Raw genomic sequence first — 13,066 nt, 5'->3', positions numbered from 1 at the left:
TATTATTATTATGGGGAAATATAGTTTAGCAGTGCTTATTTAGAGTAATGTTCAGATTGGGTGTCAGTTATAAAAGTTGAGGAATATATACTCATGCTACTTGCCATACATTTCTCAATCGTAATATTTGTTCAATGGTACTGGGTATTTGATAGTCGTAACCCTCTGCCATATCGATCTTACTTGTTTTCATTTAGTTCCCTTCAACTGCGGGAATTTTTACCTGGCCAGTACACTGGGCGTCTCTTTCTGTTGCCCACTCCCTTACCAATCAGCCTTCCTCTTTCTTCACCATTTGCTCATCTGCTTGCCCCGGTTTTGTGTCTTGTGTGTGTCCCCAAATTCGATCAATTTAGATACAAACACCCATTTATGCATCAGTACCTTTTTATTAAACTACTCTCGCTGTGTAGCTACATCTGTATCTGTGACTGTCCATCTGCATCTGTATCTGTGTCTGTGTTTCTGTGAATCTGTGTGGGTTGGCAGCAATACGTGCTGCCTTAATAAGCCCGTTAATGGAATATTAGGCAAAGAGTTTTATTTTTGGGGGCAGGAGGCATACGCACATGGCGACACACTGGGGCACAAACACTCCGATTGAGTGGGACAAAATGAAAAAAAAAAAAAGTAAGGAGGGAAAATGAAACAGAGGGGACACCATCGAAAGTCAGGCTGAAATTTTCGGAGGCTGCTGCTTCTTCAGCCTCTTTGCACACTTCCCAGCGAGGTGGGCATCTCACGGATACAGATACTTTATAAGCACACACGCATCGAACGATCGAACGATTTTAGTGCTGGAATGCAATAAAATTTTATTTTTGTTTTGTCCGATTTGATTCAAGTTTTATAGTTTGTCCGCTTATTGTGTGTAGGAGACTAGCGCACTCACACAAATTCAGAACATGAGACAAAACTCGGATACATTCCATAATACAGACACAGTCTGTTTTTGTACAATGACAAAAATTCCTAAACTGGTACAGGTATCATGGTTGAAATGGGTTTACAAAACTTCGGGCACTTGGCGGGTAGACTCACCAATTTATGTATGTCCAACTGGAAGCTATTGGAGTATTTATGGTTAGCCCACTAAACTTGTTTTTCTAATACGGATCTCAGGTATAGTTCAAGTGATTATGCTTAAACAAATATGGATAAATTCATAGCGTTAAATACTAAACTAATTCTTTAATAACAAATCAAAAACATTAATAAAACAAATAAGCGGATTTACTTATATCATAGATATATTTCATAGTAAATACATATATTATTTAATTACTTTTTAGTTTATGTTTTTCTTTCCCCCATCCAATAAATTATACCGTACCCGATGTCGCAGATCTAAAAGCTAACTATCTCAGGTACGAATGTGTGCAGCTGAAGGAAAATATTCGTCTGGAGTGGGATCTATATCTATATGTGGCTGACATAAGCCAACTAAAAATAATACAAATACGGAGCGATAAATCTTGTAGGTGAAAGAAAGTGGCAGGCAGAACGAGGGGCACCCAGGCGACGTGGCCATGGAGATATGGAAGAGCTCCGCCGGGATGAGGTTACTCGAGATGGAAATATAGGGATAGGAATTGGGATAGGGGTCTTCTGGCGGCGGCGGCGGCTCTCCAAAGTACTTTTGTCTAATGGCAGTCACACGTATTAGAATTACCTTTCGGATTGGCTGCTGGCCGAGTATCCACTTCTTTGGGCCCTGTACATAAGTATCAAACTGTTTCAAATTAACGAAGAAAGGGGAGAAAGATACAGCGGCATTGCGACGTTTTTCGAATCGCTTTTGAATAAATTTAGTCGGAGATCTTTGGGGTCGGTCGTTGTCTTCGTTTTTCGTTTTTGGTAATAACATTTGTCTAGTCCCTCTCTTTCTATGCTATACTATACTATATAATTCCGAGATCCTCCTGCCAGATAAATGGAGAGCTGGAAAGAAAGCGTCTTGTTCATTATTTTTGTGACCAGATGGGTGACGGGGGAAATCTGTTGGTCGGCGGGTATCGTTTTCCTCGTAATAATTTCCCAGCCTCTCGGATCCAATGGAGAGGGTCATAAAAAATGCATCTCCATTGCTGGTACCGCTCGATCAAATTATGTAAATTTTGGATTTAATGCTAGTATCGAAATAAGCATCCCAACTACAAAGACAACGCGCGCCCAGACGAGGAAATCAGAAAACTCTATGGTAATGGGTAAAGTGGTAATGGTATACAGATAAAGAATATTTCACTATTAGCTGAAAAACAAATCATAAATTCACTGTTTGATAAACTTTTAAATAAGTTTTCAAATGATATACATAGACAAGTAGACCAAGATCGCACAGTTAATAAAGCTTAAGTCCAAAAGAAAAGGTCATTAAACTTGGTCACTAGTGTGGAGGTGGCGAATAGACTCTAGAGCAAACTAGTTGGGTTGGGTCAACCAATTTAAGTTTTAGCCCGGCTAACAATTTGTACTCCACGCCATAAGTAGATTTCCTTCAAACAAAGAAGTTGACCCGATCAATAGATCATTAAACAAAGGCAACCGTTGCCAAATTCCATTTGTGGCACATTCTTTGTTTTTGGATCAGTTTGTCTTGCCACGTACAACAGCGAAATGTATAAATAATGTCTTGTCGCTAATTTCATAGGAGTTATTAATTAATGTATATGGCCGGGAGTATCTCTTAGAATTCGTTGTCGGCTAGTTCTACCATCTGCGGTCATTCCCATTCTCATTTGTATTCCAATTCCAAACCAAGTCCAAATCCAAATCCAAGTCCAAGTCCAGTTGATGTTATGCTAATCGGAGGCGGGAAGCAACCAAGTGGCGGATGCTAGGAATGGGATTGGGGATGAGGGGCTCTACGAGATTCGGCGGAGACATGTTCTCTGTATAAAATTAAATATCGTTTGATTGCCTTTTTGTTTGGTGCGGAGAGGGATCGCAAAGCATTTTTCTATCTTATTTCCAGTTATCTTATTTTGCTTATTATTATTATACATACTCGTATATGCGCATGGTTCCCTTTCGAAGCCAACAAATGCCCACTAAAGAAATTTGAATAAGATTTGAAATTTCTTCTCAGTTTGGAAAGTTCATTGCACCGATCGAAGAGATGTGAAACGAACGTCTTTTGTTGTTGAAACTATGTTACTTAAGTAGTTAATTCGGGAATTCCCCGAACTGGAAAGGATTTTACACAATCGATGTGGATGGCCATGATCGTGAATCTAATCAGCAGGTGTTGTCTGATCGTTTGGTTCAATTATGGCCAAGAAAAACTGGAGTACCCAAATCGCATTTGTCGAACGTGATTTCGCACTCAAGATAGTTGCATGAAGGACACAGTTCCCGCCTTCGTTGTCCTTTGCTTCTGGGAACTGGAATTGTCCAAATGCATTCCGTCGGTGTCCTTTGTTCGCCACGTATCCTCGGACGTGCGTCCTGCCAACATTTTCGTACTGTTTCCATTTCTAGATTAACAAATTGTCCCACATATGAGCAAGTGTTGTAATTTCTGCATCAGGAGAGGCAGCCTTTTAAAATTCATGCTAAATTTTCCACTTGATAGAAGATAAGAAGCGCAATTCAGTCGTATAAATGGACAAAACTATTTAAATGCGATAAGTGCCAATTGTTTCAAAGCGTACATAAAGGACATACGATTCGGTTTCTGTAAAATGTTCTGTTCAACTAGGACAAAATGCAATACAACCAAAAATCTCGTAGTAAAGCAAGTGGTAACTCAGTGCCAACTTGAATTATAGAACCAATAAACCACGTCTTCCGCAATTGGAACAAATAGCGCGAAAATACCTGCAAGGATTTTGCGGAATGCCGACATTACGTATTAAATCACATTTTTTACCGTCAATTTCCCAGCTCGTGGTCGAAATTACTCACAAAGTTTTCCAATGAAATGCATGAATAATGTTGAAAGAAGTTGGATAAGTTCGCGGTGCAATCACAATTATTTTGGCTCCAGCTACCAAATAATGCAGGCGAACCACTGAAAGGATGAATGGATGGTTTGGAGAGGGTGGGATCCGGGGAAGGGAATGTATCCGGGCATTCGGAGGCAGTGAGTCAGCGGCATCGCATCGGCATCGCATCGGTGAACAGGAAACGGGCAACACGATGACGGCGGCGAGGGGGAGGAGCCGAGTGCCTGCAGCGCGAAATGTTGCACCATGCAGGCAAAGGAATCCTCCACACACACACACACACACACACAACCCAACCGACTCCGATTTCACATATCTCCGGGCTAATAAAAAAGATTCTTTATTTCCGAAGGAGTAAATGTCTGAACAAATTTGAGCTGCAATGAGCACAGCTATAAAGAGTCGGTCTCTGAGATTACTTGGCAGCAGATTGTAGTATCAGGTCGGGCTCATTAGACCACATGAGATGCAGAGATATAGTTATATCCAAGCTCCATCAACGCCGCAACAAGCGAAATTCTGCAGAAGAAACCAGCACAAGATACAGATACATGTGCAGGCCAGGCAGATCGACCTTGAAAATGCAAACTATGCCGGCTGAAGAAGGCGCTACCAAAGTGATGGAGCCATCGGGTTGCTGGAGGAGTCAAGGGGTGCTTAGTGTACCAGGTCCTATAATCTCTGTTCACGGACCCAGATCGCAAAACGAGTTTCGCTGCATCTGTGTGCGGAGCGTATCTAACAGATACATCCGCATCTGTATTTGTATCTGTATCTGCACAGGCACTCACATCGCGATACATGGGAAAGTCAAAGCGAAGAACCGCAAAGCGAAACTCGGTCTTTGTGCCAATAGAACTTAGAATGCGGTAGGACGAAGATGGGAAAGGCGAAGAACGATGCTGGCAGCCCCTGCAAGTTGTTATTCTCCTCGGAGCAAAGGGACTTTGCTCGTTTTGTTGACTCTGGTTTGTGGGGCACTGCAGAAAACGATCCCCTACTCAAATATACACTATTACAAATTTCGAAAATCAATTAAAATTTCGTTTGTTGTCTGATAAAAGAATCTCCATCTTGAAGATACTTTGTTATGAGGATTAGGAAACTTCATGTTAAATATTTTTTCTCAGTGCACATCCGACTTGGTCCCACACCACAATTGGGCCATTGTGGGAAATGAGAGCAAGTTATGCTTCTAAACCCGTTCACATATGCTTTTTCCTTATTTTTTCTTTTTTTTTTGGTTTAGTTTTGGGATTTGTTTTGGTGGCAAGTCTGTGTGGGGGCGGCGATATGCAAGATTTGATTTTGACTTCACATGAGAAATGGATATTCGCTCGTTTGCGGCCCAGGCAAAACTTAATTAACTTCATTAATTTGCCCGCAAACTTGACACATTTCAAAATTTAAGAACATTAAGGAAAGGGATGTTCTTCAAAAAACTCGTACATAGATTGTGTATATTTTCCTTAAAAAGCTACTACCTTTGAATGAAAATAAGGAGATCAAAAAAAATATTTCCTAGATATATTTTTGGGATATTTTGTAAGCACCAAGTTGATTCCACAGAAGAACAGAGACATTTCAAAGGAACTTCGAAGGCACAACCTCAAAGGTAAAGTAATCAGGCACTTATCTGCATATCTGAATTCCTTGAACCAATGAAACCCCAACTATGCATTATTGCCACTGGCAAATCGGGCCATTGCATCCCGGCCAGAGAAGCTGCCACAGAACGCCATGTAGTCGTGGTGGGAATGACAATACGGGGCTTCATAAAGATGAGCGTTTTATGCATCCTTAACATACACTCTATTTTAATTGCCGCGCGCGATCCTGAGAAGAGGCTCCATCTCCTCCTTTCTCCGCTGCAGTTGCGGACTTAAGTCCAGATCCGATCCAAGTCCCATCCGATCTCATGTGCAATTAAACAATCTGTGGGGAGGGCAGGAGAAGGCAGAGGGGCAGGGGCGTTGGGTGTGTGGGGGATAAGAGGGGTGCGCTGGCAAAAGCAAATTTACGTCCCCTGTCAAGAGGCAGCGACGTAGCGTATTTAATATTTTTCAGCGTGCTTTACCTTTTCATGTTGTGTCATCATCAGCTTCAACTTCAGCTCCAGCATTCAGCCAGCGTACAGATACTCGATCCCTATAGCGATTCCGATCCCGATCCCGAGACCGATCCCCAAGCCCATCCTGTTCCTCCACAAATTTGTACGCTCAACTACAAACTAAAAAGTCTTAAAGTCTTAAAAGCATTTGCGGCCAAAAGGCAGCGGCGGCGATGGCAAAAAGTAAACACAATAAAGGCATAAAAATTGCGAGTGAGCAAAACAAATAAAAATCGAAGCTGAGCGAAAAAGACGCGAAACAAAATGCTGACCACTGTCCATGGGCGTGGGGGTTGTGAGGGGGAAGGTTGAAGGGGCTATCCCCACGTTGTTTTGTATCTGTGCTGCTCATTTGCACTTGGAATACAAAAGATACATTTTCGTAAGACCATTTTGACATGACAAGATAACGACAAGCAATCCGACCGAGCGACTCACCAGAGTTGGAGCCTCCCAAGGGGCTCGGGAGAGGGGGCTACCCAGCCGGGGGACACCCTGTACCGCTCATTGGCTCCTGGACCTCCCCGCCCGACCATCGTTCCATCGAACCATCCAACCAGCCCAAGCAAACCCAACCGACCTTTGGCTGAGTGTTTCGTATTTTAATTTTCATTACGGCCACTTCGGCTTGCCTCCCAGCACTGAAAAAAAATGCAAGCTGATTTATATCTCAATTTAGATGTTGTTAAATATTAAAAACAAATTACCACAAAACATATACATATGTATGTATTTTTACTGACCATTTTTGCGTGCTAAATCTTTATTATAAGTCCACATTACCTAATATATTATTTAATAATTGCAGTTTATTGTAACGTAGGTACATTTGATAGATACAATTAAAAGGTATTTTTTATTTAATTTTGTTAGATTTAGATTGTAAATAAATGTTTAAGTTATTAAACTAAATAATAATATGTTGACATAGATTGTCGATGTAAAATATTTAGAAATCATTTTTAAGTAAAAGTAAAGTACGCATTTGAATCTTTGATTATTTTTTTTTGCTGAGATTAGAAGAGTAGTGGTATGCGATTTTTTCTCAGTGCTTTTTGCACTCTCCGCCGCCACCTTTTATGCACTAAAGGTTCTTGAAAAGCTGCGCCAGCGACGACAGCAGCGAAGTTCGCGCAGGCAGCTCAAAAGTGAGTATTTCCAAGAAATTGCAAATTATTTTTGAGCCGAGCGCCTGCGCCTGCTCCTCGCCCGGCCAGTTCCTCCGATCCCCAATCCCGGACTCCCGAAGCTGGAGCCTGAGGCCCAAATGCGAGGTACCCAGGTCTCAGTTCCGCGGCAGAAGCCGCCGCCAAAATGAGTTAGCATCCCAAAAACCCAACCGGCTGGCTCTCGTGTCTGTGGAGGAGCCTTCGACCTCCTCCTCGCCGAATCCGCAGACCACTACTACTACTACTACTACTACTACTTCTGCCCATTGACACCCGCGTACCGCGATCCTCTGCTCCTCAGGTGACTCTCTGTCCAGCCATCTCGGCCATCAAGTGTCCCAACTCCATATGCTCCCTTCTCGCTCCCTCCATAAAGTCGTGTTTATGCCTTCTCATAAACATTTTTATTTTAATGATTTTTATTATTGCGCACATTCGTTACTTTTTATACAACCCCGGCGAGGATCACTTCAGCATCTTCTGGGTCTGGCGTATCGAATTTGATTCGACCGCCATGTCCCCACAATTGAGTCCTGATCTCCGCCGGCTGGCTAAGTAGTTGCGCCTGTACCTGCTGCCCACCTATACAAACACGCATAAATTTATATGTTTACTTATGCCTGAAAAGCAAACGCAAATCTACAATTCAGCTGGAAGTCCGTTTTTTAAGGATTAAGTTAGGACTACTTGGCATAAACTCATAATTTTCCATGTCTACTTCCTTACAAAACTAAAAAAACAATTTAATCAGTTAATAATTTATTTCTTCTTTATTTAATAAAATTAATATTTGGAAATTGTCCTTAATACGTTTTTAGATAATATTGAAAATTTAACAAATTTTATTTTTGTTACAAATAATTCCTTTAATTAACTTGATTTAATGATCTCCTTCGCTGGAGTAATTTCGGCTGGTTATGCTACATACCCCGTCCATTCACGGACATCCATGGGGACACCTTTCATGTGGCAGGGATCGGGTTTTGGGATAATTTGATGGCCGACTCCGGACAGTCCCTGCATTTGCAAGCAATAAAAATTAATTTACGTTCGATTGCAAGGTTTTCGCGCTCGAAACGAGAGTGAGCCCGCCGCCGCCGCCGCCTCCGTTGATGACACATAAAATGCCACGTTTACGGCTCCTTAAGACGCGACTCGGTCTCTTCACTTTCCGCCAACATAAAAAATGTTAAGTTCGAAAAATGGCGATTTTTTTAGGGGAACAGGGGGCATCGAGCACGCCATCGCAACGTTTCAAAGTGGCGCACTACTTGCCTAAAACAGAGAGTAAACCGGCGCAGTTGGCCATTTGGATTTGATGCCCCTGCCGCCTTGGCAATCCCCCGCCTCGTCGGTCGGATCGGAGTGCCTTTCCAGGAATCGGAAACTGGGCTCGTCCGCACTCCGCCTGTCCCTCTGGACAGGTCTGCGCCGCGGCACTTCCACCTTGAACCTCAGTGCTTTGATGTTTGGCCCGTTTGGCTGCCAGAAACTAATATCCTTTGCGAAACTGATATGATTTCGACATGGGAAGGGTATTAGGAACATGCGTACTTATATAATGACAAAGCTTATGGGGTTCATTAGTTTTATTTATTCCATTTTTTATTTAATTTTTCCGATACATTTTTATAAAACATATTTCAATTCAACTTTGGTAATGATTATCAATTACAATGACGATTAATGGACATTAACCAATTAAATTTTAAACAATTTTGTATTCTTCCAGTTTATTGTTTGAAAATATCCACTGTCTGTTTATATTATAGCCATACTATAAGTAATTTATACAACAGAACTTAAATTGATGAAGATATGTATATCTAAAATGATTATTAACTAAGCAATCCCACTACTCATAAGTTGTTTGTTGAATAACTTTAGATGTATATGGATATATACATTTTGAAAACACACAATATCGTTGTACTATATTTATTTGAATTTACAATGTCTCAGTGACTTAGATTAACTATATTTAGGGTAGGGCGCTGTAGTAGTTGCCCGAAGCGTTTTTGGCTAAACTAAAGTATCCCTTCGCAAAGGAAAGTCGGTCATCTAGCGGCGACTATTCTCCTCCAAGCGCGCCACCGTGCGTCGCAGCTCGACGAGCTCCGCCTGGAGGCGATCCACGGAGTCAGCCTGAACTGCACTGACAGCTGGGAGAGGGGCTGAAGGAGCTGGAGCTGGTGCTGAAGGATTCACCGCCAAGGGTGGAACGGCGCGTCTAAATGGAACTGCACCCTCTACGCTGGCGATGGAGAAGTTCGGATGGATTTGAGGAGTAGTCACATGGCCGGTGGCCGCTGAAGTGCCTGCAGCCGTTGACACGGTGGCCACTGCCCGTGATGGCATTAGCGATCCACCCGTCATGAAGCCCGATGGCGGACCTCCCTTATGGTTGGCTAAAAGTTTTTGCAGCTTGGACACAGCACTATCACGTTGCGATTCCAGCAGCAGACGCATGGCCTCCTGGTCGCCGGATCTGGCCTTCTCCAGCGAATCGGAGCCCTCGTCGATGAGCACATAGTTGATGACATGGGCATGGGTGCCCGGCTTTATCCGGTATATTGGCTGTCCACCATCACCACCACTCATTTTCGAGAGCGCCGGAATGTCGCCCATTTTGGCCATTTCGCCGCCCACTTGAAAGATCGATGTGTGCCCATTGACGACCAGTGGCTTGGGCATTATGTACGGCGCGGACACGAACTGGGAGCACTTCCTCTTCGTCTTCTCCACCACGGTGGCCACTTTGCATCCGGCGGTGTTGCAGGTGCGCAATGGGAGCAGCGCATCCCCGCCAGAAGCCGCATTTGTTTGCTGCATTGTCTTGGTTATACGACGGTTCTCACAGCGGCTGATAACGGATTGCCGCTCCTCTGCAAATCGACCAACGCTTTCCGATCACGCACAGACTTCTTATTCAGTTATTTTTCTTGTTTTAGATGTTTAAAAAACGTTTAATTGTTAAAAACACAGCGTCGCCTTCTTTTTTGTAGTGTGAACCACGCGTTAGGGAATCGCAGGATTCCCGAAGATACCACGAAAAATACCATAAAATACCAGAGTGCCGTTGCGCATGTTGATAGACCGATAAACATTAGGCGGGAAATTTGAAAATTCTTCGGAAAATGTAAGAAAGCAAATAATGCTTTTGATATTTTTGGCTTTTACTTATTAAATATTAGTTGTTAGAACATAAATGTATAGCTTGTAGAAGAAATTAAGACTTAAGATGGATTTCTATTTATATTTTTGCCTTGCAATCTAAAAAATCGAGTAACTACTAACTTATTATTTGTATATGTTTAATGTCTATAGTTGTCTAAACAAACATTAAATAAAACTATATATGAAGCTTGCGACCATAATAGCTAATGGAGACAATTAAGAATGGTGCCTTCTTAACACATTAAGTTCTCGCGGAATGAGATAATAAATAATTTGCATACATAATCGAGGTGAGAGCATTCAGGTGTCTGGGAAATGGCGCGTGGGTGCAACGACCACCGCGCTGACCTCGAAACGGGGCAAATGGAGCTGGACGACGGATCGGATGATGGGTGGAGTAGAGTGGAGTGAAAAGGTGGAGTTGCACCCGCTTCATTTACATTCCAAGTACTTTAAGAGCGGACGCTGGTCGTTAAAAGATGCTGCTCGGATCGGACATTGAGCAGCGGGTTTTAGTACTGAAACTGCGACCGGACCGGACTGGACTGGACCGGGCTGGACAGTTCCAGCCGCCAGCTTCTTTAATTTCCACTCGTCAATCATCCATCTCGGCGAACTTGGCCGGCACTCAGAGTTGCAGCCTCATTGTTGGCTCAAATGAAATAATTACTTTAGCACACAGCGACTGACTGACTCCGTCTGAAAATGGATTGGAATGGGCCAACTCGGACCAGGCCAGGCCAGGCCAGGCCCTTCGTGCATCTGCATCCTTAGTCATGGCCAATATATCGACTCGCATTAACCACGACAACAACTGCAGTCGGCAAAAGGCAGTGCAATAAAATCCTCCAACACGTTTCGTCCCGAGTCCGGGAATAATAAGAAATGAAATGCCATTTATTAAGCATTAATAAGTGCAGGCGTCCACGTCCATCCATCCGCCATCCGCCATCCTCGATCTCCATCTGCATCGCGCCCAAATGCGCGAGAAGCACTCCCATCTGACTCAGCATGCGATGCCTGTGGGCATCCCACCCGCTTTCCTGCCCCTCATCCATCCCATGGCCACATGGTTGGTCTTATGCTCACATGCAGCCTCCATTTTGGCCATAAAGTTTAACTCAGGGGGTGGTAGAACTAGGATCAAACCAGGTCTGTAAGTGTCTATCAAATCTTTATAAATGTGGGCCATCCTTTAAAACTTCTCTGACTACGCAATCCTTGCTGGTTAGAACTAGTTACCTTTTTTAAAAGCTCATTCTAAGTATTCGAAAAATAGTATAATTTTCAACATATATATCTGTCATCAACATATAAACAACATGGGCAAATTAGTTGCCTTTAATAGCTACAAAATACCCTTTAAAGTTGTGCATTGGCAAATAAATATAACAATATATAAACATATTGTTGGTACATATTGCTAAAGTTTATACCCTTTGATGGCCGTGACTAATCAGAATTCAAGCCGGGTACCTGGGGCCTCCGACATAAAAAACGGCACACAAAGGACCGTCGGCACCTGCAGGGTTAACTTAATTAAATTCCATTGCGTTTTGGCTCAGAAATGTGAGCAACATGATGCAATTATGAATTATAAAATTAATATAAAGCGCACTTAACATGCAGGACCGTCGACGGCAGCGGAAATATTTCGCCGAATCCAGCCCACAGACCAGGACTCAAGTCCCAAACCCCAAGACCCAAAAGCCTGACCGCAGATTTCCCCACCTTGCACTCCTTGTTTCCTCTTTTGTTTGTAGCTCATTGGGTGTGGACCCTAAAATCTTAATTGCAGGGAACGCACAAAGTGCAGGAACTGGGGAGCTGCAAGTGGGGATGCGGATGCGAGGGCAGACTCTTCCTTGAAGGCCACACATTTTCTGGCCATTATACTTTTGAAATGTATTATAGTGATTTTTGTATGACATTAGGTTTATATTTAAAATAGGTCTTAAATATTTAATATATAAATCTATATATCTGAATGACCAAAGTAAGATAAACCTTTATATATATTTTATTAATGATATATAGGAACAAGCTTTAAAATATTTTGTGACAAGATATCGATTTTTTCAAGAGATGTGCATAAATTCATTTGATTGTAAACGAAAATGCCATTTCTCATTTGCCTGATTAGTTCACCGACTTTCTTGAATACAATTGTGGGGCTAAGTATTATTGGAAAAGTGGGTCCTGGACCCTTCCTCCGCCAATCCGCAGCCAAACCCGTGCACTTGGACCCTCATCAAGGCTGATCGATTTGGACAGTTCGCATTGGATGACTGTGGGGTTTTCGGCGAGTCATGCCCACTTTACACGGAATTTGGCGTAATGAGAGAGTATTAGTGCTCGTGTGGGTGGGGCGTGGCAGGTCATTGAACCCTTCCGAAATTACCTGGCACTCTCCCTCCAGGTGACAACCCTGTGCAATTGCCAAAATCCATGAGATACACGAGAAAAATGCGAACCAGCATCTAATGGCATGTGAACATGTCTGGGACTTGTCTGCCACGCCAAACAAGTTGCATCCCTTTCCCTTCATTTTTGCCTTATCTCGCCTTACTTTATTTTCAAGTTTGTTAAAAAATTGAATTCCACGACTGCGCTGGCCGAACACATGACATCCATTTCGAGTGTGGCAACAGTAGCAACAACAA

At 42.8% G+C, this 13,066-nt stretch overlaps 1 protein-coding gene across 1 annotated transcript; it reads right to left on the bottom strand.

Annotated features, from left to right (window-relative positions):
- Positions 1-9,128: 9,128 nt before the first annotated feature.
- Positions 9,129-10,259, bottom strand: LOC117135872. Its single transcript, XM_033296413.1, has one exon. The coding sequence runs from the start codon at positions 10,056-10,058 to the stop codon at positions 9,288-9,290; it is 771 nt and encodes a 256-aa protein (XP_033152304.1). The 5' UTR covers positions 10,059-10,259; the 3' UTR covers positions 9,129-9,287.
- Positions 10,260-13,066: the final 2,807 nt, after the last annotated feature.

The sequence above is a fragment of the Drosophila mauritiana genome, chromosome 2L, assembly GCF_004382145.1.
Source record: "Drosophila mauritiana strain mau12 chromosome 2L, ASM438214v1, whole genome shotgun sequence".
NCBI lineage: Eukaryota > Metazoa > Arthropoda > Insecta > Diptera > Drosophilidae > Drosophila > Drosophila mauritiana.
This window is presented reverse-complemented; position numbering and strand designations above follow the sequence as displayed.